Below are 24,837 nucleotides of genomic sequence, written 5' to 3'. Positions count from 1 at the left end.
TAAGAATTTTATTATTAATAATCGCATTTTAAATACTATTTTGTTTCCTGATGATATGGTCATTTTTAATGATTCGGAAGACGGTTTGCAATTAGCAACAAACAAACTTATTAATATAATAAAAGAATATAATTTAAAGATATCATCAGCCAAAACCAAAACTATGGCCTTCAAAGGTAAATATCATTTAAGAGTTAAAACAGTCATAGATGGTAAAATAATCGAACAAGTTAACTCCTTCAATTAGCTAGGGTGCAATGTATCATACTGCCAGAAAAACGATATAACTTATAAAGTGAATAAGTTCCAAGGAATGTGTGGCACTATAAGAAGGATCTTAGGACGTAAAACTTTGAAGTCAACACAACTTAAATTTTATAAAGTTATGTCAGTCCCTATGCAGCGAGAATTTGACTTTGAATAAATCAGACAGAAGGAAGATAGAGGTTGCAGAGATGAGATTTTTGAGATCGGTTGCGGGGTTTACTCTCTTAGATCATAAAAGATATGAAGACATACGTGCTAAACTTAAGATTTTTAACCTCAATGACAAATTATTACAATGTAAAGAAGACTGGAAAGAACATACTTAACGTACGTATGAAGACAGGTTCCCAAAATTACTTTCGAACTATACCCCAGCTGGACGACGGAGTATAGGTAGACCTAATAATAGATGGGGAGATCAATTTCTCTGGAAAGGAACGGACCAAATGGCTAAAACCTTGATGACGATGATGATGATGATGGCGATGATGATGATATTTAAAACTAGATTGTATATAATATGGAAATACAAAATGAATGCTGAATGATAAAATAAAAATTACATGATTCAAGTTTCTATGTAATTAGCTTCCTGAAGAAATTGGCACACGGCGCGATTGCCAGTCAGATCTTAACCCTGATGTTAAGGTTATGAAGATCTCTGTGTTTATTGTGCGATACGACGAAACTGACAGTTGCTATGGCAACCTATTCAATTATTGTAAAAGAGCTTATAGGATCCACACATCATCTTCATCAAATTGGATTAATCTTGCTCAGGATAGGAACCGAAGTTGGGCTTATATGAGGACGGCAATGATCCTTCGGGTTTCTTGAAAGCTATTTGTAAGTAAGTATTACTTGAATGACATAAATTGGTTGAAATGTTTATGCACATGTCGTATCTGAGTAAAAAGATGCAATAAAACGTGTTATATTCTCTTATTCTTATGACTGTATGTAGTGTTACAATTGCAAAGTGAGCACATTCACTGTCATCAATGTCTTTCCACTGGCATTTGAGCATTCTCCTTTCTTTTCTCTTGCATGGCATGGTGCTTCAGTGTTCCATGTAAAGTTACTTTTAAAGCGAAGAGACAAAAGATTTTACACGAGCTCAACGTCGCAATTATGCATTTCCGACCGTGGGTTTCTGTTATAAATTACTCGTCTTGATGTCACTATTGTCTTCAATTTTTAGCACTTCGTACAGGTTATTCATTTACACATCCTAGGTTGAGCAGAATCCACTTTTACTAGAACACCAGCATAGATAAAGAGATCTCTATTAATATATTTACACAAACCCTAGTACTTGAAAGAATAAAACATTGTTTTAACGTGTATTATGTTTCAGGAAATAATCAGTGAGCACGAAAAGACAATCGATGAAAATAACCCAAGAGATTTAATAGATGTGTACTTGAGGGAGATGAAACAGCAGAGCAGCAATCCTGATACCACCTTTACAGGTAAACAGGTCAAGGAAAGTTGCTATTATATATAACTAAATAAAAAAAATATAGGAACTAACGTTTAAATCGATGCTGAGGTATAACTCGACCGAGGCGAGTAGAGACGCGGACGTAATGTGAACTATCGCCATGACGCTATAAGAACGCAGGAGAAGTACAAGTGGCGCTCCGGCCTGCAGGACTCTACTGGCCTCGGTCGAGTAATACTAACCAGAACAGTGAGTTAGAATATGATTATGGTAAAACGGCATAACTTAAGGGGAGCGGATGGTATTGTTTTTAACTTTTTTCCTATTTGGTGTAAAATATTAATTTTTTTCATGTTGAGAGCTCATAGCTGTGGCAACTCAACAAAATAAAAATATTTTGAAAAAAAAATATTTGTGGGCCCAAATTTTAAAAAAATATACTCAATGTAGGATTGTACTAAAACCGATATATCTAAACTGTTTTTAAAGATAGATTCAAACAGGTTTTTGCAATGTATTTGTAAAAGCATGTTCTACAAATCGTCTGTGACAGAATTTTGATATTAGTCCCTACGTTTGTAAAATAAACAATTAAATTTTAATAACGATATTCTGATTTCCTTTCTTCCAAACAAACGGACGTATTTTTAAAATGAAGTCAATTAACAACATTCTCTTACAGAGAAAAGTTTCCTAATAGTCTAAAGAATGTATGTTCTAAATTTCATGCATGTATCTTTAATCCTTCATAAATTATATCCATTTTTGTCTGGCAATGTAGCAAAAAAAATGAAGTTACTGGAAACCGATAAAAGCGTGCGTATGATTTAAAAATCCACAGCGCAGGAAGTTTAAAAATGAATTCTGAACACCAGAAAATGTTATGCAATGCATTCCACAGATATCAAAGGGTATTTTAAAGAAAAAAAAAATTTTTGACAATTTAATTTACCGGAAACAACAATAAAAGTGGGCGAGTGATTCAAAAATCCATAACGCAGGAAGTTTAAAAATGGCGACTCAACATCCGATAAGGGCACAAATATCCACAAAATGTTATGCTATTCATTCCATACATATCACAGAGTATTTTAAAGAATTTTTTGTTGAATATTTACTCTTTTTCACCAAAAAATACCCTCCTCTACCCTTAATGAAAGTAAAAGGAGATACGGAAATACTAAGGAAAGGAGATACAGCACGTTGTGGTGTGAGAGGATATCGAAGTTTCACCTTATTTTGTTATGTAGGTTGGACATTAATAAATAATATGTCCCATTTTGTAGGTTCTTTTATTCAATACTGACCCAGTTTCTCTAAATTTTTAACGGGGTTGCGTGTAGTGTTGACATGTAGAACAGTAACATTAGAAAATCTTCTTGCAAATCTTTCCGCAATCACTCTTTTCCGAAAAACCTCTACCATGAAAATCCTTTACTGTAATGCAAATTTTAAATTTCTGTGGTGCTATGTGAACGAGCTAACCTAAACATTTCACTAACACAATAAGAAGAATAACACGAAATCTAATGTCAACACAGCCATTCTAACAGATTTTCTGAACTGAACTGACGAGCGTTCTATATACCAGAGAGCATTTGCTTATATAACGTAGAACGATCTGACGAAGCCATGCAACAAATATCAGTAATGTAGGCTACTACTTGGTTCATGTAATATTTCGTATCTCTGTTGCCCTATATTTTTATATTTTGTCGTTGTGTGGGTAGTTTCCACTAATGTTGAGTAAAATCATCGTTGGGGTTACGTTGGGGGTTGCATACAGAAATCTTTCCAAAAAGTGAGTCACACCTTAAAAAATTTAGGAACTACTGCGTTTGATTAACTATAAGCAATTTATTTTAAATTTGAATATGGAACTGTGCAGTTGATAGCCTCATCGTGGTCTGCCTGGACCTGTTCATTGCTGGAAGCGAGACCACAAGCAATACGCTGGGCTTCTCCATGCTGTACATGGTGCTGTACCCCACAGTGCAAGCTAAGGTGCAGAGAGAGCTGGACGCCGTGATAGGCAGGGACAGACGACCGTCCCTTGAGGACAGACCGAGGTACAGTATGTTACAGTTCATTATTTTTAAAGCATCCTGTACGTTGCTTATTCCATTTTATACAAACATAAAATATTATTATTATTGTTATTATTATTATTATTAAATATAAATGATACTCAGGAGGAAATTAAACACAGAATAAATATGGGAAATGCCTAGCTTCATAATTTTGATGGAGCAATGAAACATCAAGGTCGTAAGGTGATATTGTTTTAGACAATGCTACCTCTCACCCAAGGATTGATTTATCTAACGGGAAGTTAATCTATTTTCCATCAAACACAACTTCAGTTACACAACCGATGGATCAGGACGCAATTTACACTCTGAATTGAAGGATATCCTACAACGTCTCTTCAAAAAAACAATTGCGGCAATGCACTTTAAGAGAAATGTGGGAGGCAAGAAACTAGAGCGTAGAGAGAGAGAGGGGGGGGGGAGAGAGACTGCATTTACGTAAGTTAATAATTATGAAAATAAAATTCACATTTGGCATGTACTGTAGTAAATTTTATTTCAAATTATTTCTTCATTGTGTTCTTTCTACTTACTTACTTTAAAGGTTAAAGGTATCCCCGTAACATGCCATGGAGGCACTTGGGGGGCATGGAGGTAGAGCCCCATGCTTTCCATGACCTCGGCACTAGAATGAGGTGATGTGGTCGGCACCACGCTCTGACCGCCTTTTACCCCCGGGAAAGACCCGGTACTCAATTTTATAGGAGGTTGAGTGAACCTCGGGGCAACGAGAAAAAATCCTGTCACCACCTGGGATCGAACCCCGGACCTTCCAGTCCGTAGCCAGCTGCTCTACCAACTGAGCTACCGGGCCGCCCACTTACTTACTTACTGGTTTTTAAGGAACCCGGAGGTTCATTGCCGCCCTCACACAAGCCCGCCATTGGTCCCTATCCTGAGCAAAATTAATCCATTCTCTGTCATCATATCCCACCTCCCTCAAATCCATTTTAATATTATCTTCCCATCTACGTCTCGGCCTCCCTAAAGGTCTTTTTCCCTCCACTTCGGACAGTGATGATATTGTAATAGCTATTCTTAGTTTTGCCTAAACTCAACCCTTTGTAAAACGAAAATCTGTGAAAACGGAAAAAAAAAAAAAAAAAAAAAAATTCTGGACCGATCGCGTTTCGTTTGGAGAGGTTTTATTGTATATGATTAGATGACATAATATTATGTAGTAACAATGAGTTATAGAACATCATACTGCTCTGTTATGCAGACTTCCGTACGTAGAGGCAGTACTTGCAGAGCTTATGAGGGTTTCCTCCACTGCACCCATTGCAGCTCCACACCGAGCGGAAAGAGACACCCAACTCAATGGATATTTCATTCCTAAGGTGCGTATCAAGTATAACAAGGGTAAAGATTATTATAACTGTCAGCGTTTAAACTTAGGATAATAATTTTAATCTCTGGTATTTCACATTAATGGAATGAAACTACTATAACATACGTGCACAATCGCGCGCATGCTCCTTTCGAGCGGGAGAGCCGTGTTTACCGCTCGCCGAAACGGAGAAGAAGATGCGTCAGAATGACATAGACTTGCTATGGGTAGAGGAGAAGGAAACGACCACTCAGTTATCTAGTGGAGTGCAGTGTGTAGGCCTATTTTCAGTAACTGTTTCACGTTGCTTACCTACTGTTACAGTACAGTCTGGAGGAATCTAAAAGATGGAACATAACATTTAACAATTTACAGCTCGAACTTATTGATCTTCAATGTGATCTAAGGGCTAAAGATCGTTTGAATAATACTATTAGCCTAGTTGAGTTTTACAAGACTAAACATTAGCAATAATATCCACGACTACACAGGCTGGCTGTGAAAATGATTGCTATGTTTGGCTCAACATTTATATTTGTGAGCAACTGTTTTCTATAATCAACTTTAATGAAAGCAGACGTCGAACATCTGTAAGTGATGTTTCATTAGATCAGTAAGCTACTGTTCCTTTCAGCTGCCAACAGCATAAAACCTCGTTCTGATGTACTGATAAATAAAAATATAAGAAAATGATATTGTAATTTAAGTAGCTATAGAATTTCTATTATTTCTGTAAAATAAATAGTTCTTTATTAATTAATAATAGTCCAAGATAGTTTTGCAAACACTGAACGGGAATTCATTTCATGAACCTCCTAACAGTACTTCCTTTTGTGTATATTTTGTACGAGATCTCCCTTCTTCCAGTAAACCTTTGTACAGAGCGCAGCTAATATCTGAATTCCGCTCATGAGCTGTGAACCGGCTCGGAGAGCGCAAACCTTGTGCAGGCCTGTACTATAGCATGTTGTTGACCCTTCAACTTAGACAAGCCAAAACGTCCTCCATGACGGAGGAGATTACGCAACAATTATCCTCAATTTAACGCTGAATTAAAAATGCGCCTTAATTGACACGAATGAAACCACGGAATGTCAATAAGATTTTGTGTACAAAATATCCTTGATTCAATGCAACAATCACGGAACCGTTGCAATAACTTCTACGTTATGAAAATGTAAGATAATTTCAAATACGTTCCAAAAGAACATATCACAGCCATAACCAAACTACACAAAAATTCAATCTACTCAGATATTCATTCATTCATTCATTCATTCATTCATTCATTCATTCATTCATTCATTCATTCATTCATTCATTCATTCATTCATTCATTCATTCATTCATTTATTTTATTCCATAGATCTTACATGAGCAATGAAGCTTTAAGATGTGGAACATGTCAACATTTTACAATATTACAATTACAATTTTTACAAATTTTTATAGTTTTACAATTTAGTAATTTTTTACAATTTTTACAATTTTGTACAATTTTTTTACATTTTGGCGAGATGTAGTGAAATGAGATGAGGTCCGAGGATTCGCCAAAATATTACCCGGCATTTGCCTTTTTGGGTGGGGGAAACCTCGGAAAAACCCAACCAGGTAATCAAATCAAAGGGGTTGATGCCAAGGACTCACCATAGACCATCCGGCTTCAGTCCCACGGCTGGGGAAAAACCTCCGAAGAAACCAAAGTCCAAAGGGGGATCCAACCCAAACCCGAACGCAGCTCCGGATCAGCAGCCCAGCGAGTCTGCCGACTGAGCTACATCGATGGCTCTACTAAAAGTATACAATACATAGCCAATCAGATTTTTAAATTTACCAACGCAAACGATCATTCATAAGTTGAGTTATATTATAATACAAAACAATTTAATTAAATTTAAGGCATAAACAATTCAACCAGTTGTGATATACAGAAATTGATAATACATATCATGCAAACTACTTCAAATTACAAACAAAAACAATTTATCAGTGGAGCTATATAGATTACTATTCAATTTAAAGCATATACAATTCATTGGCCAAAACTATACAAATATATACAATAGAAAGTAGCATACTTTCATTAAGCTATACAAATTTGTGCAATTAATATCAAGTAAGATAACATCGCATACTCCAATCACAGCTACAGCAACATAGAAACGACTTTAAAATATTACACATTCAGCCAAAAAGCCAGAAAATTCACACCCTAGAACAATATGAAAACTAGAAACATACAAAGCACACCCACATCACATCCTGAACATTCAACTCAATTTCAAAACACACACCATTTTTGACACAATCATGAACACACCCCACGACAACAGGAAATCAGAGTATAGCGCGGTATCTCCACTAGGCTTTGGACAATGAAGAACAAGACTTCGAAACTAGTCAAGTAAGGTAAATCCTACATATTAACACAGTAAAGAAGTTGGAAAATTAATCAGTGATATAAAACATTTAAAATTATGATTTGCTTAACGACGCTTGTAACTGCCGAGGTTATATCAACGTCGCCGGTGTGCCTGAAATTTGTCCGCAGGAGTTCTTTTAAATGTCAGTAAATCTACTGACATGAGCCTATCGAATTTAAGCATACTTAAATACCATCGACTTGGGCCGAGATCGAACTTGCAATGTCGATCACAGAAGGTTAACGCTATACCGACTACGATACTCAGGCCGACAACCAGTGATATATGTGTATACATAAAAATGAACGTTTTATTTTCGATTTACTCAGTGATATTATTTGAAGTATTATTTCCATTGTTACTCTCCAATTATTTCTTCTACTTGCTTTTATCTCTATAAACATTGCTATCAACTTTAGAATTAATCACTATGTTCTTATTATTCCTATTGGTAGCATTTCGTTTTTTCCCCTCTGCTTCCCTTGATCTTCATCAGAGCCTTTGTCTTGTTCATTTCAATTATTCATTTCCTTTTATCGCCCCCAACTCCTTCTTCCATTGTAATTATATATACATCTTGATTACACAACTTTTAACACTGTATCACTTCGGAATATGTATGACAAGACTTTCTTGTGTTAAATTCTGACGTAACTTATGAACATGTTTCGACCTTTTATGGGTCATCCTCAGAACTTGTCGTTGTTGGTCTTGGTGCCTCTTGTTTTGTTTCCTGTGAGTGTGTGTTCGTGTGGTGTAATGTAGAGGCAAAGAGTGTGTGTGTTCTGAAATTGAGTTGTGTGTTGAGAATTTCAGAACACACACACTCTTTCACTCTACATAACACCACACCAACACACCCTCACAGGAAACAAAACAAGAGACACCAAGACCAACAACGACCAGTTCTGAGGATGACTCATAAAAGGTCGAAACATGTAAACAAGGTACGTTAGAATTTAACACAAGGAAGTCTTATCATACATATTCCGAAGCAATTCTATAGCTAGTTATCCGGCTTTGATGTAAGTTTGTTTACCGATTTGATACGTCTTCAGACAAATGAAAGGTATTTCATTGACGTTGTTATTGCGAGAAAGCTGGAACTTAAAGTAACATTTTACACGCAGCGTTAAATCTGTGTCTTAACTGTTGTGTATATCAGGATTAGCTTCAGATCAATTCCATGTTGTTTTGTACAAGTTTCACACTGACTAACGTACAGAGCATTCTAATCTTCTTTATCACACTGCAACAGGATACGTCGGCTGTGCTGAGCCTGTACAGCCTGTTCCAAGACAAGGAGCATTGGGGTGATCCTGAAACGTTCAGACCAGAACGCTTTTTGGACGCGGACGGAAAATTTGTGCGGGACGACTGGATGATTCCGTTCAGCCAGGGAAAACGGTCGTGTGTTGGAGAGGGGTTGGCTCGGAGTGCCACATTCCTCTCCTTCACGACTCTCATGCAGCAGTTTACCATCAGTGTACCTGAGGAGGACCCTAAGCCATCTACGGTGCCCCTCGCAGGCATCACCATAACTCCGGCTCCCTTTAGAATTAAGATCACCACACGTATCTGAGCATGACATTCTACAAGAAATTACAAGCCCTCTACTTCTCTGACGTCACATCTTCATTGCATATGTCTGTTTTTGTATCTTCGACGAGTAATCATACCACGTCCCCAACATCATCATATTTTCATTAACGTCGTTATCATTGTCACTATCATCACTAGATATAGTTGAATTGCCACACGTAGCATGCAATCAGGTTGCCGATGTACGGTAGTATAGAGGAGGTGGGCGACCGCCCGGTCTCGTAGTATAAGCAGTTCATGTTAAGAGTTGTGACCGGTCCAAATAGATAGAGCAGATACAGCTAATGTATACCTATGTAAGCACTTGTTTTTGCATTACTGTGGTTGGAATAGTCAAAGCTTAACATTTGTTCAGTGCACACAAGATGAATTCAAACATACCATAATGAGAGTGTTGCTGTTCCAAAGAATTGCCCCTGGAATACCCTTACCCCCGCAGCCAGTCTTGACCATTTGGAAAACGTGGTTGGATGCTGTTAATTATTATACAGAAAATTACGGCAAAATAATGGAGGTAATGTATGCACTGGATAGCACAGACAGTTCCGCTGTTGCAGCAGTAAAATCATTGCCTTCTGAACAGCTATTGGAAGATACTGTATTCTGTTCATTGATTCTAATTTTAAAATCGTGTCCAAAAGCATCATCCTATTAGAAACGTTTAAACTACAACTCTCAGAAGCCCTAATATAGTGTATAAAGTATCACAAACCGTTATCCAAAATAACAAATCACTAATTTCAGAAAAAGTGAAATGTAAGTGGGGAAACATTATTGCTGAAAATTCTGCCTATTCACAACTTTGTTTTATAAATGATGTGCTATCAGGTCACGACAAGACGTCTGAAGTTGAAGTACTAAAAAGTAGTGACTTTCCATTCTTCAAATATGCACCTACTACATCTTGTGATGTCGAATGTACATTTTCCCATATAAAAACTGTTTGAGTGACCATCGGAGGACGTTCACTTTGCAGTCCCTCAAAATGTACGTAACTCTTCACTGCAATGCAGATATTCAAGGATGATGTAAGTATATTACATTACATTTTAAGAGTTAATATATCTTACTACAAAATAATTGTGTATTTACATGTTTAGACATTTCCTACTTCAATGATCATTATATTTCTTGAATGCGGGATACAGGTTTTATTGTAACCGCAGTATACTGCTCAGTGTTTACATCAGAGGCATACTCTATACATTGCACGTCCCCTACTCATACAGTTTATACCGCGTGCATAGTAAACCTTACGATTCTCGTGGCAATTCCACGAAGTCTAATCATCACTATCATACTGATGAATATGACAATCTTAATCGTCATCGGCATTTTTATAATCAGTATATCATCATTTTCCCTGTGATGATTATCCGTTTCAGAAATGAAATTATAAAAACCATTGTCGATACGTTTTCAAATATAAGGTCTCCGTATGAAAGACATCATAATGTATCCAAAATAAAAAAAGAAGACTACACATAGTCCTATGGCACACACACACGGATGGTTTCTATATCATATTTTAATGTCCATATTGTTTCCAACAGCAACACTAGCTAGCAATGAAATCTTTTCCTACTGTGTCGACATGGTTAATGAACTCGATGAATGTAACGGCACAATTGCATTTACAGGCGATAAAGTTGAATTTTAGCTCACCATCACATCCCAAGAGATAGAGAATGGGGAAAAGGAAATTTCTTATTTTTCCTCAGTTGTCAGTGAAGGTCATTTGAAAGCACACATGGACATTCTATTGCATTAAATGTATGCCAGCACAGCCCCAAATATCATTATAGAATATTCAGTCAACATCGAGCAAGCGTATAGGGATCAAGGGGTGAGTTTTTGTTTTTATGAACTTCAAGATAATGCTAATTAAAAACATTTGAACGTAAGGCACATGATGAAATGCTTTCTTTTCTGTGCCTGATTTTCAGCTCTTTTAAACTGAGTTAACCTTGGCAGGCGTTTTGGCTAAGAAGGTCATTAATTTATATAAAAGGCACTATGTAAAGATTGATCTTTAAACACTACAAAAGCTTAGTAAAGACAACTTTTCGTTTTGGTTTTCTATAGTTGGGTTGCCGAGATTTTTGAAAAGTGTAACAATCAGTTTAATTAAAAACAGAAGCTGAAAAAACAACTTTAACTACGGCTGCTCTAAGCTAGTTTAATAATAAAGTTCATAAATCACATTAAATCTATTTCACTCTCAATCATATTATTTACAGTACTTAACAGTAAGAAGCAATTTCTTAAAAATCTGAATATTACAATAATAGCCAATCGAATGCATAAACGTTTCACGCAATTACAGAAACATTATGAATGCCGTCACTTTCTTTGTTTTGAATACTTTTCATCCGGACATTCCGTACGCCATTATGTACATAATTATGATCATCATCATCATCATCATCATCATTATCATAATCATCATGATACAGGCCTAATTCAAATATCTAAATTCATTCAATTCCCACTTTTGTAAGAACTTTACTTAACACTAAACAAGTGGCGGACCTTCCACGTAATTTGTTAAAGTTGATCTAACATCACCACTACGACAATATGAGGTAAATCAAACACGAGAAACACTCATGTGGACCTAGTATAATATTATAGATGATATTCTCCACTTTTGCAGAGAACTGAATTCAGGTCTGCTGGATAAATTAACCGAAAGGCTACCACTTCAATCTCAACAGAGCAATATTTGAAATATTATTTGAGCAATTATATTGTAGTGTTGTCCTACTAATTGGATAACATAGATCAGAGCTGGGCAGCAAGAGCGGATTCTACTCTCTCACGGGGAGCCATATGATTTCTCTTCTTCCCCTTTCTTCCCCGCCGAACACCGCACAGCGTTGATTCAGTGAGGGATGAATATTAAGCGTCCCCGTTTAGAGACTAGATCGGCTCCCGACGCCCAGGCCTGACATAGATGAAAGATACAGTTAAGACGAGAGTGCTAAGTCACTTTAAGGAATCTCGGGTATGCAGGCCAACGTCTAGACTCTAAGTCCAAAAGTACATGTGAAGAAGAATAAATATGCTGAAGAAAGACAGTAAGCCTGTAACTCAGAGTCTACTAGCTGGTAAGGTGACCAGTGTCAAGAATATTCAATGACACAGATAATGGAGAAATGCGTTAATATGGTATTGTGCAATACTAAATTTTTTCTTATTCAGTGTCAGATAATGGTACATTAACTTCATCACACTCACTATAACAGCAGGTTATTGAATGAAATTGCACTGAGCATGGGTAATACATATGGATGTGGCGGCAATCGCATCGTTCTTGCTCCACAGAAGCGATAAGATTAGGAGGTCCTACTCCTCGATTTTCAAGTCAATGTAGGCCTATTTCGTAAACGAGGAAAAAGCAAAGCGAACGACTATCCTCCACGTTCATTAACGAATTAAATTAGATTTAATTATGCAATTTCATTGAATTCAAACAACATGAGCTGGGACGGTTTCCTTGTAAGAGAAAAGAATAACCAGGACATGGAAACTGACGAGAATAGTTATTTTCGACTTTTAGGAAGTACACAAACTCCTTTCTGATTCTGAAATTATTGGTGTAATGATGTTAGGCTTATGTTTTTAAATCCTGAACACCACCAAGAATCTTCCTCTTCCAATATGTCTCAATATTTTCCATCGAATATATTTAAATAAACATCCACATGTTTATTAAACACGCCGAATCAATACGTATTTCAATAATTGGGTATTGTGTATATGATTTGTAGCAATTAAGTATTGTTCGGCAGTGTTAATTAATTGAGGGTTGTTAACGATTTTTAAGATCTGTAAAGCATCATCTATGTTACTGAATTCATGGGCTGTATCGATCAAATATATAGCGAATTTTGATTTATTCCAGTTGTTTACGAAATCTGATTTATTCTTTGAATGTTGTTTGGAAATTTATTTTTGTTTGCCCTAAATATTTCATATTGTAGTTTGTACAATTAAGTTCGTGTATGCTGCTTTGCAGATCTGGCTATTCGTTTCTTTCTCTTAATTTGTTTGGAATAATTCTGTTTAATTTGTTATTTCTCTTCTGTGTAACTTTTATATTTCCATTTTGAAAAAGACTGATAATTGGTTATTTATTTTACCAATATACGTTATTGATGTCCAAATGTTTAGTTTTTTAGATTGGGTGGGTTACAGGGTGGTGTGTGTCTTATTTTCTTGTGTTCTAATGCGTTTGTCTATAAAATGTTGTATCTTTTTCTATTAAAACCATTTTCTGGTGCTAAATGTAATAGCCTATGTACATATATTTTTTGAGTAGGACTGTATATTCATGGGTGTGTTTATTAACCTATCTTCGAGTAACTAAATTTGTTGATTTTATAAGAGTGAGGGTGGTTTGATGTTTGATGTATTGAACATTTTATTGTCGTAGGTTTCCCAAAAATAATTTTTCACCTTCAACTCATTTCAATCTGTTATATTGATGACCGTTGTACAATGAAATAAACACATTTAATTATTACGGTTTTGTTCAACGCTTCTGTAAAAACAAATTTTTGCAGTTTGCAAAATTTATTAACATCAGACATATCTAGTAGATACTGCCATATTCGTAGCATTTAATATTTGATTCTAGTTTTTAGTACTACAAGTGAAAGTACATTTAATGTTCTTTGTAATTGAATACATTTGTAGCAGTTTAAAAATTGCCTTGTACTATTTTTTATCGCTTTAAAAAATCTGCACAGAGTAGTAAGCATGAATATGACATTTTTAATTTGATGATCAGATCTCTACAGACTTCGTTTCGTAATAGACTGTACATAACTATTGATATTTATGTAGGATTAGTTATACTTACTTACTGGCTTTTAAGGAACCCGGAGGTTCATTGCCGCCCTCATATAAGCCCGCCATTGGTCCCTATCCTGAGCAAGATTGATCCAATCTCAATCATCATATCCCACCTCCCTCATATCCATTTTAATATTAACTATCACAAAAGGTATTTCTCCCTCCGGCCTCCCAACTAACACTCTATATGTATTTCTGGATTCACCCATACGTGCTACATGCCCTGCCCATCTCGAACGTCTGGATTTAATGTTCCTAATTATGTCAGGTGAAGAATACAATACGTATAGTTCTGTGTTGGGGATTAGTTATACTTTTCTAAAAATAAGTCATTTCATAAGCTACGATATTCTTTCAAATGTCAGTTATAAATTACTTACTTACTTACAAATGGCTTTTAAGGAACCCGAATGTTCATTACCGCTCTCACATAAGCCCGCTATCGTTCCCTATCCTGTGCAAGATTAATCCATTCTCTATCATCATATCCCACCTCCCTCAAATCCATTTTAATATTATGTTCCCATCTACGTCTCGGCCTCCCCAAAGGTCTTTTCCCCTCTGTCCTCCCAACTAACACTATATATGCATTTCTGGATTCGTCCATACGTGCTACATGCCATGCCCATCTCAAACGTCTCGATTTAATGTTCCTAATTATGTCAGGTGAAGAATACAATGCGTGCAGCTCTCCGTTGTGTAACTTTCCCCATTCTCCTGTAACTTCATCCCTTTAGCCCCCAAAATATTTTCCTAAGAACCTTATTCTCAAACATCCTTAACCTATGTTCCTCTCTCAAAGTGAGAGTCCAAGTTTCACAACCATACAGAACAACCGGTAATATAACTGTTCTATAAATTCTAACTTTCACATTTTTTGACAGCAGACAAGATGACAAAAGCTTCTCAACCGAATAATAACAGGCACTTGCCATATTTATTCTGCGTTTAATTTCCTCCCGAGTGTCATTTATATTTGTTACTGTTGCTGCAAGATATTTGAATTTTTCCAACTCTTCGAAATATAAATCTCGATTTAGTAATTTTATTTTTAATTAATAAGTTTATTATTGCCATTATTGAGTGTAATTAGTTACCACTGCCACCGGGTATATACCCATTGCAGTGTGAGTAAATACATACATACATTTTTTATATTTCCATTTCGTACAGTATTGTGGTCACGAGACATAATCATATACTTTGTCTTTTCAGGATTAAATTATAAATTACTCTCTTCTGTATTATTACTTTATACACCATACCCATAATATTTAAATTTTTATTACTATTTTCTTTAACATTACGAGCTGTACCCTTATTACAATTACATGTAAACAAACAGCATATTATTTATTTTATATATTTGTCTTATTTACCATAGTGTTACAGCTAACTTTCTTCAGGGAAAAGGTCAATAGGGACCTAGTGCATAGATGAGTTATAGTAGATCCAACTAATGGTAATGAATTATCGAACTCTCTTTACTCATTCAGAAATAAATTGAAAATTTATTGTCGCATATCCTTAAACACTGAAGAACTTATAAAACTGTACATTCAAGAATCTGGAGATTATAACTGGATGCACTCCAAATCTTTTTTATCATTCCTTTATCTACCACGGACCAAAGCATACTGCTTGCAATTCGTTCTGAAGTGCGATTAATAAACTCAAGTGCTCGCCAGTCATAAAAACATGTTCGCTATATTTAATTGCATGATTTTTTATCGATGCAATTTTAATCAATAGTGTACGCTATGCCAAGGATCACTCTGAGGTAAACTATACTCAGCGCAGTCCAAATTGACGGATCAAGGTCACGTATAAACATACAAAGCACACACGAGTCACTGAACTGAACTGTGAACACTGGTAATCTCGCCTGTCCCAGCTGATTTTAGTTGAGGAAATGGTCCAGGATTGGAGTGAGCATATATGACAAATTTAGTCAATTGTTTGACCTTGATCCGCCAGTTGATTATAGTAGATTTTTCTTAAGAAAATTTACGATTTGCTAATTAGACGTACAAGTAAACAATGCAATGCCGATATAATGACATCCACAGTTAATATTACAGCAGTTTATAGTCCTCTGCTATTATCCAAGAAAGCCATGTGTTATTATAAAAGTACTGAGTAATTACTACAGTATGAACTCTTTCCAATATCATATTCCATTACAAAATAACTAGATTATTTAGTTAAAATCTGGTAATATGGCATCGAAAGCTGATTCAGTAATTTCGTAACAAGTGGCTGCCACGTGTTGTTAGACATCTCATAACTTATTTTGTGAATAATATGACATCTCATAACTTAGTTTCTGAATAATATTCTCTCAAAAGATTCACACATTATGATTTCTGTATGTGATATAACTATGGAATGAATTTATAGGTGCTAAAAAGAGAGATTTAGGATTTCATAATATCTGATTTAGGATTGTTAGGAGTTTATACAATTATCGATTTAATAATTTTAATTTTAGTAATTATTCTATTTTATGTGGAATTATTTATGTACTCGTACAGAGAATTGGTGCCACTGAACTGAAGATTCAAATTGTCGTTAATTTTATGAAACCTCCTATGTTACAGTATACAACATAATTTTTCAGGAGGGAGAAAATTAAGTAAAAGTCAATGCACCTATGTAAGAATATGAAGTAATTCAGTAGAAAATGTTGGTGAGTATGGTGAACATAAATGACATCATCGAGGATCAGTATATGCTGTTGATATTTAATTAATTTTTTCTTCCTCCTGAAAAATTATTTTCTGTACTGTCACATAGGATGTTTTATAAAATCAACGGCGAAATTGCTGTTGTTGTTGTTATTATTATTATTATTATTATTATTATTATTATTTCATGTACCATTCTGAATGAAGATAGTAATTATTCATTTAAACAAACTTCCCCTGAAATAGGGATTGCCCTGAAGGACAAAGTATACCAAATATTCAAGTAGTAATCAATGCGTGCTATTGTGGTCGGAAATATAATTATTGTTATTGTTGTGCTACTAATTTTATTTACATATGTGATTTTTCTGAAGTCAGACTGAATATTAATTTTAGAGCTGTCAAAGAAACAGTCTTGGCCAAAGAGGATTCAAGATTGAACTCTTTCCAGAAGTTAATATTATTTTTTTTGTAATCGTGCCTGTAGCACCGACTAATAATCTAATAATTTCAATAGACTAACTTATAAATATTTAAATAATAAGGAACAGTTGGACCATCAATTAGATTCTTCTCATTGTTGACGTCTTCCGGTTGAGTTGTATTCAATACGAAGCGGATAGTAAAATCTATTATGTAGCCTGTTACGTTGTTAAAGGCTAATATGAGTCATTCCACGTCAAATCGCACAGCAATAAAACACGACCTTCTCGGAAATGGTCGAATTTTTATTCATGAATTCCAGACATCAAATAAGGAGACTCGTATTGTTTTATTTTCACAATTATTAATTATTTGTGTAGTTATGACTATTTGAAGTTACGCAAATTATGCGCGCACTCTTACATAAACTCACTTGGAACTCTGTGTCTACATATAATTGAGATTTGCAGTTCGGCGTATTTGAAGGACTAAATACAACACTTTTTATTACTTTGGGCCTATCAAAAATAAATTAAAAATTTGGCCTAATTTTTTAATCATTTCTTTTTCAAAGCAAAATTACTATATTAAATAGCCAAGTTAAAAATCTGAAAAAATATAGACTTGTTCGCTGATGTATTATCTGGAAACTACTGCATTTATAAATATTGGATCGGCACCCACACATTTGTAACTATTTATTTTCTGGAGGCATGCACGCGCTCGCGATGCCCAGCTAATGAACTGCTTGCAGCCATAGGCTAGAAGGCTGCCCGTGGCTAGTTTTACGAAATTCCCCGTTGCATCTGATGTCATCATAGTAATCATCAAATGATTAATACCTTAAGGAACAGTAAATATCTTATCTAAAATTATTTTATTATTGTCAGCTCAGCTAAGAGGGGAAGCTCTTCACAGTCCTGTATGTTTATACTGAAATATAGCCAAGTATTTGATGTTAGCAAGGCTGGGTAAGGCAGTAAACTTTATGGCAGTAAACAGACGGCAGGAGACAAAATATACAAGAGAAAACTAATCAGTTTGGGTTTGAATTTCACGGAGTGACGTGACTTCTATACAATATGAGTGATGGTAAAGATCGCGTAATATATAACAAGTGTTTAAATCCATTTACCTTCCTAATCACGCTTTTCAAAAGAAAAGTATACTAAGACGTGTAAGTCGCGACTTATTGATAAAGCTCAATTTAAAGGAGTCTTTGAATGTGCAAATATGTGATTCGTTCCGTAAAAATCAATAAATTTCCGGATAGGTCAGATGAAATTATATGTGAAGCCTGTAGTTCTTGTGATATTGATAAACATGAATTAAATGAAAGTGCGGACAGACAAAGTGATTATACCAGTTCTTCTTCTAGCAGTTCTATGGATACAGTGCTAGAAATCACTAATATTGAGGAATTAAACAAGAGTTTGATGTCAGTAGAATCCCCTATCAAGAAAAGAAATCTACAACAAAAACGATAACCCCGTGAAAAGTTTCAAAAAGTAAAAGGCTCCCTAGCATGTAAAGTTTTTCATGTAGAAGTTGCATCGTCATCCCTTCAAAAGTCAGCCGTATTTTATTTTTGACGGAATGCAAACAAATGTACAACCTGAAAATTACATAGTTATTGCAGACTTTTCTGAAAATTATTCATTTGTAATACAAGATTCAATACAAAGTGTGCATTGGAACATATGCCAAGCCACAATAAAATACAATTTTAATTTTACTTCCTACTTTATTTTATTTTATATTCTCTTATAGGCCTATTATTATATCTGAACTGCGACCGAACACGAGAGCTGCTCATTCGGTCTCAAATTTTGTTAATACTACTGTATCTCCTTTTTAATATTGATTGCATTATTTTATTTCTATTTCTCTTGTTTGTAATTATATTCTTTATTCTGTATATTTAAATAAATAAATAAATAAATAAATCCTTTCGTAGTATATTTCAAAGGAGATACAGAAATTCGTTACAAAAGTATTGTCATCTCAGAAACCATGAAACATGACACCAATCCCTTTCACTTTTTTCAATCCGAAGCAATCAATTTCTTAAAGCAAGAATTCAACGATATGAAAAAAATGAATGGATCAAGTTCACAATATAAAAACAAAATTTAATAATTGCTTACAAGAAGACGATTATGGAATTAGTGCTGAATGACACTTCTTTACAACGTCGCATGGTAAAGGTCCATGTGATGGCATTGGAGATACTGTTAAAAGGCTTGCCACGAGAGTTAGCCTATACAAGACCCTATAACAACACCAAAAAAAAAATTGTTTGATTGGTCACAAAAAACATTTCTAAAGTGTCATTTATATTTTGTCCATTGAATAAGCACAAAAACCACACTGAAAATTTGCAGGCCAGATACCATAATCTAAAACCAGTAAGTGGTACAATAAAATTACATTCTTTCATTCCGTTGTCAAAAACTGAAGATTTAGTAAAACAATTTTCTTTCAAGTGAGAAGGTAGGCGAATGAAAATTTAAAGTGTGAATGAAAAGAAACATTTGAAAAGCATAATGTACAATTATTTGAAGATATCGAAATAAGTAAATTAGCAGTGTTTCGTCGGGTGACTTGATCCGTACTGGGTATAATGTTGCAAAGTTCAGTCAATCATCCAGCGCCGATAAACCTCCCAGCGCGCTTTAACGCTTCCAGTCCACTGCTGCTGCGCCGACCGCTACACATTGTGTCGTAAGTAATTAAATTTCCATTAAACTATTGGAGATCCCATTCTGATTTTGTCTGGAATTATTAAGAATACTTCAGTGCACCTAGTATGCATTTTTTTAGATTTTTAATAGGGCTATTTCACATTGATATATATGTTTTAAAAATTGAATTATAAAAAAATATTTGTAATAATTATATTAAAATTAATTAGTAAATATTTAATAAAATACAGTACTTTAAGCTTTTAAATGCATTTTTCAAAAAAATTTTAACATCAATATCGTCAGAAATATGACGCTTTAAAAGTTGCATTGTGCGACATTTTTAACGAATTTTAACATGTAATATTTTAAAAACATGTGGACTTAGGAGGAAATAAAAATACACTTGTTGGTTTATTAGACCCATAGAGTTGGTAAAAAAAATATAAACGAAATCAGAAATATGAAGGTCAAAATTTGTATAATTTTGTGCGATTTGACGTGGAATGACTCATATATCAACCCGCCGACAGCTTCCTGTTTCCGATAGACCATGGATTTCTTCATAGGTGTTATATCCCTTGTCGCAAAGAGCTTGAGCGATTGCAGACCTGATTTGTGATGCCTGGCATTGCGTAATGTCTCACCATGTGGACAAAATCCAAGAACGTGGGCGAGAGTTTCTATCTAGGTGAAGCAGTGGCGACAACGGTTACTGTCCATGGATCTGCCCGGAATAGCGCTTACAGCCGCAACATTATCGACCATTTTTATAGCATCCCTTCATTCACTGCAGATAAGATCTTCATGATGAGTGATCTACCGGTTTGGGGCAGGATGTTCCGCGAAGAGGGAAACTCTTTTCCCTTTTAGAGAAAGCGTGCTATATTTCTGAAATTCTAGATATCTCTTAGATCACTTTCCTTAAATCAAGAAATCCATCTCGGGAGTTAGTGAGACTATCATCGCATATTAAATTTAGTCTGGTTAACTAAATGGTATTATATCCCAGCACTTTCACGCATGCATCTCTGAAAATTTGTTTCATCTCGGGCGGTAATATGAACTTTACTTATTCTAGCTTGGGAATATATGTGTCTTGCAAGAACAGGGGGTCCAGCTGTCTTTTTGAAAATCTTGACTGTTTTACATGAGAAGCACAGAAAAAATCCCATATATTTTAAGGTATTCTTATCCCTTACTTTTCCAAATTCAGTCCAAACAGAGATAGTAACTGCATTCCCTTTTTTTCCACCTACTAACTCTCCTGATTTCATTTTACCTCCGGCATCTAATTCTGACAATGTGTCTTGTAATAACTTATCATCAGGAGAGACGGTGTCCGAGCCCCTGCTTGAAGTCGACGTTGATAGTACTGTATTATCTTCAACATTCATTTTGATGAATTGTACTGATTAGACAAGCCTACATTCACCTACTGCCTACTGTTACCGGAAGAGCATGCAATGAACACCAAGCGCTCGTCCTCTGACTAGAGATGGGTAAAAAATATCACAATAGTTATTTTGGAACTGTTCCGGTCTCGGAACTGTTGCAAAAATGTACAGTAGGTCGGATCCTTCTGTTCTGAAATAACACTAATTGCATTTCGTATCTCTGAGCGAATTTAACGTTTTGCCATTATGCATGGATCAGTACAACATATTTAACGCGTACCAAATAATTGAGCAGGATAACACAACTGCACACATTGCGTTGCAATGTTACTACGAGTTTGGACGGATCGGGGTTCCTTCGTTTTGTACGCTGCTGTCCTCGCCAGGTACACAAAAGAGGGACGATGCGGCACGTGCCATATACTCTGATACGAAACAACTTCACTTTTCCTTAAGTCATCCCACATCCACTGTCTAATTATAACTAAACATTAAGAAAAGGAAAAATTAAAATTAATGATTTTAGTTTCTTTTTTACTATGTAACACGGAGAACAGAAATTACATACTACACTTTTTCAATGAAATGTTAAATTTTTTAGTTTGTTACCGTATCTTCGTGACTTAATGTACAAATTAATGTTGCATTTTGACCTTGTATTCAACAGCTGTTTCTATAATAAACATGACGCTTGAAGCTTCTGTCCGCATACACAGAAAGTTTCGAAACCGATTCGAATGTGCATTGGAATGTGATCCATTATCTTTTGAGAGGTATGTGTGCTATGATGTCATACTGAAAAAAAAATATATATTAAAATATGGTTTATTTAACGACGCTCGCAACTGCAGAGGTTATATCAGCGTAGCCGTTGTTCAAGAATTTTTGTCCCGCAGGAGTTCACTTACATGCCAGTAAATCTACTGACATGAGCCTGTCGCATTTAAACACACTTAAATGCCATCGGCCTCGGCCGGGATCGAACCCGCAACCTCGAGCATAGAAGGCCAACGCTATACCAACTATGCTACCGAGGGCGACTGTCATAAATCCGAGTAACACGGGGATAGTTTACAGGAGTCAAGTGCTTGAAGCCTCTAAACTTGATGCTATATTTGTGATCACACGGAGACATTAAACTTGAAACCATGCTTGAAAAAAAGCGCGCGCTGAATGTTGTATTCGTAGTGGTGTTTGAATTCTTGTATTCTGTTATAGTCAATAAAAATCAATAGTGAACTGGCATTTTTAGTTTGGTGAAACTGAAGATGCCACCAGCCAGAGCCTTCACAAATTCAAGCATGTGTGCAGCTAATTGGCGCCTTGTTATTGTATGAATTACAAAATATTCTTGAAAAAAAGGAAAAGAGAACATGGGTTAAGAAATGGATTCGTACAAGAATTATGCACGGTGCATCTAATACCTTGTTGAAAGAATTAGCTGAAGAAGATCCTGCAGAATACAGGAAAGATCTCAGAATGAGTCCTGTTTTAAGGATTTTTAACTTTTTTCGAATCACTTCTACGTCTATGTTTTCGAAACATTGTTCCATGAGTTCACTGGCTAGTTTCTGGAATAATAATTCCCGCTTGTTTTTATTGACGTATTCTTTGTCACATATATTCCATACAAGTTCATACTTCTCGTACACTTCCAAAAACTTTATTATATCGTTTGAATTCCACTTAGGAGCGCTCATTATTAATAATTATTAATTTACTTCGACAATAGGCCTAAAACTACAAACTTTCTACTTGCCAAGTTGCTACAAGTTCGCATTCACACGCGGAAAGTGGTGGAGTCAAGTTGGTCACGTGACGGGAAAGTGGACACAAAAGTTGACGAGTCGTCAACTCAAACTCTGCTTGACCGCCAAGTCACAACTTGACTGTCTCGACCAAATCACACGGGAAAAGTTGAAGGAAAGTCGACTTGCTCCAAGCACTTGATCCTGTAAACTATCCCCGTGTGAATTAGCCTATACCGATAACGTACAGTATTTTAAGAGGAGTCAGAGCGATGAATGCTCCAACGTAAGTGTGAGCTACTTCGGGAAGAGGGAGGGTAATGTACCGCTCTTTTGAACGACTCCTCAAATGGAGCGAAGAGTCAAAGAAAGAGCTCACATCAGTGAACCATTCCGACACATCTCAACTTAAATGTTATTTCGGAACTGTTGTTTGCAACATGGTATTTTTTCGGAACCGGAACAGTCGGAACTGTTCCGGGAAAAGAACAACTTCGCCCATCACTTCCTCTGAGCGATGGCTAGTTGTTACATTACTTCGTGATTTATCGGAAATATTCGTAGACGATCGTTGTTCATTCTGCCAGTGCCAGTGCCTTTCTGGACTGATAACGGAAATCCCGCGCTCGCTCGGATGCAACTCTCTGAGCCATGGCATTGTTTCGGTTAAAAATACACCACTGGCTGGATCCACACATGACTGTCATATCTGAAATTCAACCTTGAGTGAGAGATCGGTCGGTTGGAGAGACGCAGAAAAACTGTGACCTCGCTAGATAATTACTGCTCAGTTACGTAATTGTCAGTTTCGCACTTCTGTAGGCAGTAGTGATGTACGAGCTGAAGTTAGTATCTTGTTACTGTCTGACTTATTCTTAAGAAAGCTCAACGTATACGATTTATTCCTCAATCGGAAGAGTCACATTGTTAATATATCAAGAAGTTTTACAATTTTACCGGGATTTCAGGTACACGACAGAGACGGACAGTATAGACGCCGCACCTAAAATCATACAGGTAATTATATTCCTATCTTTAGTTGTTAGTTTTCGATTTACAATACATATAGGGTATATTAATATGTTTATATGAGCTTTGGATAGAAAGCGTAACAAGAAAGTTTGAGAAGAATTCAACGTCAACAGTAACGGATATGATTAGAACAAAAATAAAATCAAGCACTGACTTTACAGAGGTGTGAAAATTTTTTAGAATAATCTTAATTTTAAAGGTTTTTTAATAGTTCCTTCAAAAATATTCATTGAATTGATGAATATTTGTATATATTACTATGCTGATGTAGGATATATTTACTACTAACAATGCCGGAAAGCATTGTTGTACATTGGTATTTTTCTTATTTTACAATTGTTATGGGAATTCAGAAATTATTATATTATGTTGGCGGAATTGGAAACATAAAAAATTATATGCACAAAACAGATGTATACGTTCATCTGAACCTTCACAACAATGTAAACGCAGAGAACAATTTGTTTAAAGCATTTCTTAATTAATTTTTTATATTTTCAATTCCGCCAACATAATATAATAATTTCTGAATTCCCATAACAATTGTAAAATAAGAAAAATACCAATGTACAACAATGCTTTCCGACATTGTTAGTAATAAATATATCCTACATCAGTATAGTAATATTATAAACCAATATTCATCAATTCAATGAATATTTGTGAAAGAACTATAATAAAACCTTTAAAATTAAGATTATTCTAATAATTTTCACACCTCTGTATAATCATCGGGAACTGAGTATAAATAGCTTCAATTAATTTTTACATTAACGAATATTTACATATGCCTGCCAATAAATACATACACACATTTGTTTGAAATGAGTTGATCCTCGTTTTCAGCGAA

General features: G+C 35.4%; 2 protein-coding genes across 2 annotated transcripts in view; both read left to right on the top strand.

Annotated features, from left to right (window-relative positions):
* Positions 1-13,684, top strand: part of LOC138709375 (methyl farnesoate epoxidase-like) — a 29,196-nt gene extending 15,512 nt beyond the window's left edge. The window contains exons 6-9 of the mRNA XM_069840111.1: positions 1,625-1,739; positions 3,600-3,780; positions 5,024-5,141; positions 8,813-13,684. Coding sequence (XP_069696212.1) covers positions 1,625-1,739; positions 3,600-3,780; positions 5,024-5,141; positions 8,813-9,136 — 738 coding nt within the window. The 3' untranslated portion in view covers positions 9,137-13,684. The remainder of the gene's footprint in view (positions 1-1,624; positions 1,740-3,599; positions 3,781-5,023; positions 5,142-8,812) is intronic.
* Positions 13,685-23,575: 9,891 nt separating this feature from the next.
* LOC138709376 (methyl farnesoate epoxidase-like) overlaps positions 23,576-24,837 on the top strand; it is a 31,029-nt gene continuing 29,767 nt past the window's right edge. The window contains exons 1-2 of the mRNA XM_069840112.1: positions 23,576-23,972; positions 24,834-24,837. The exon at positions 24,834-24,837 is cut by the window's right edge and continues 100 nt beyond it. The gene's annotated coding sequence lies outside the window, so the exon portion shown is untranslated. The remainder of the gene's footprint in view (positions 23,973-24,833) is intronic.

This window comes from Periplaneta americana, chromosome 11 (assembly GCF_040183065.1).
Source record: "Periplaneta americana isolate PAMFEO1 chromosome 11, P.americana_PAMFEO1_priV1, whole genome shotgun sequence".
Taxonomy (NCBI): domain Eukaryota; kingdom Metazoa; phylum Arthropoda; class Insecta; order Blattodea; family Blattidae; genus Periplaneta; species Periplaneta americana.
The sequence above is the reverse complement of the archived record's forward strand: the minus strand, read 5'-3'. Positions and strand labels throughout refer to the sequence as shown.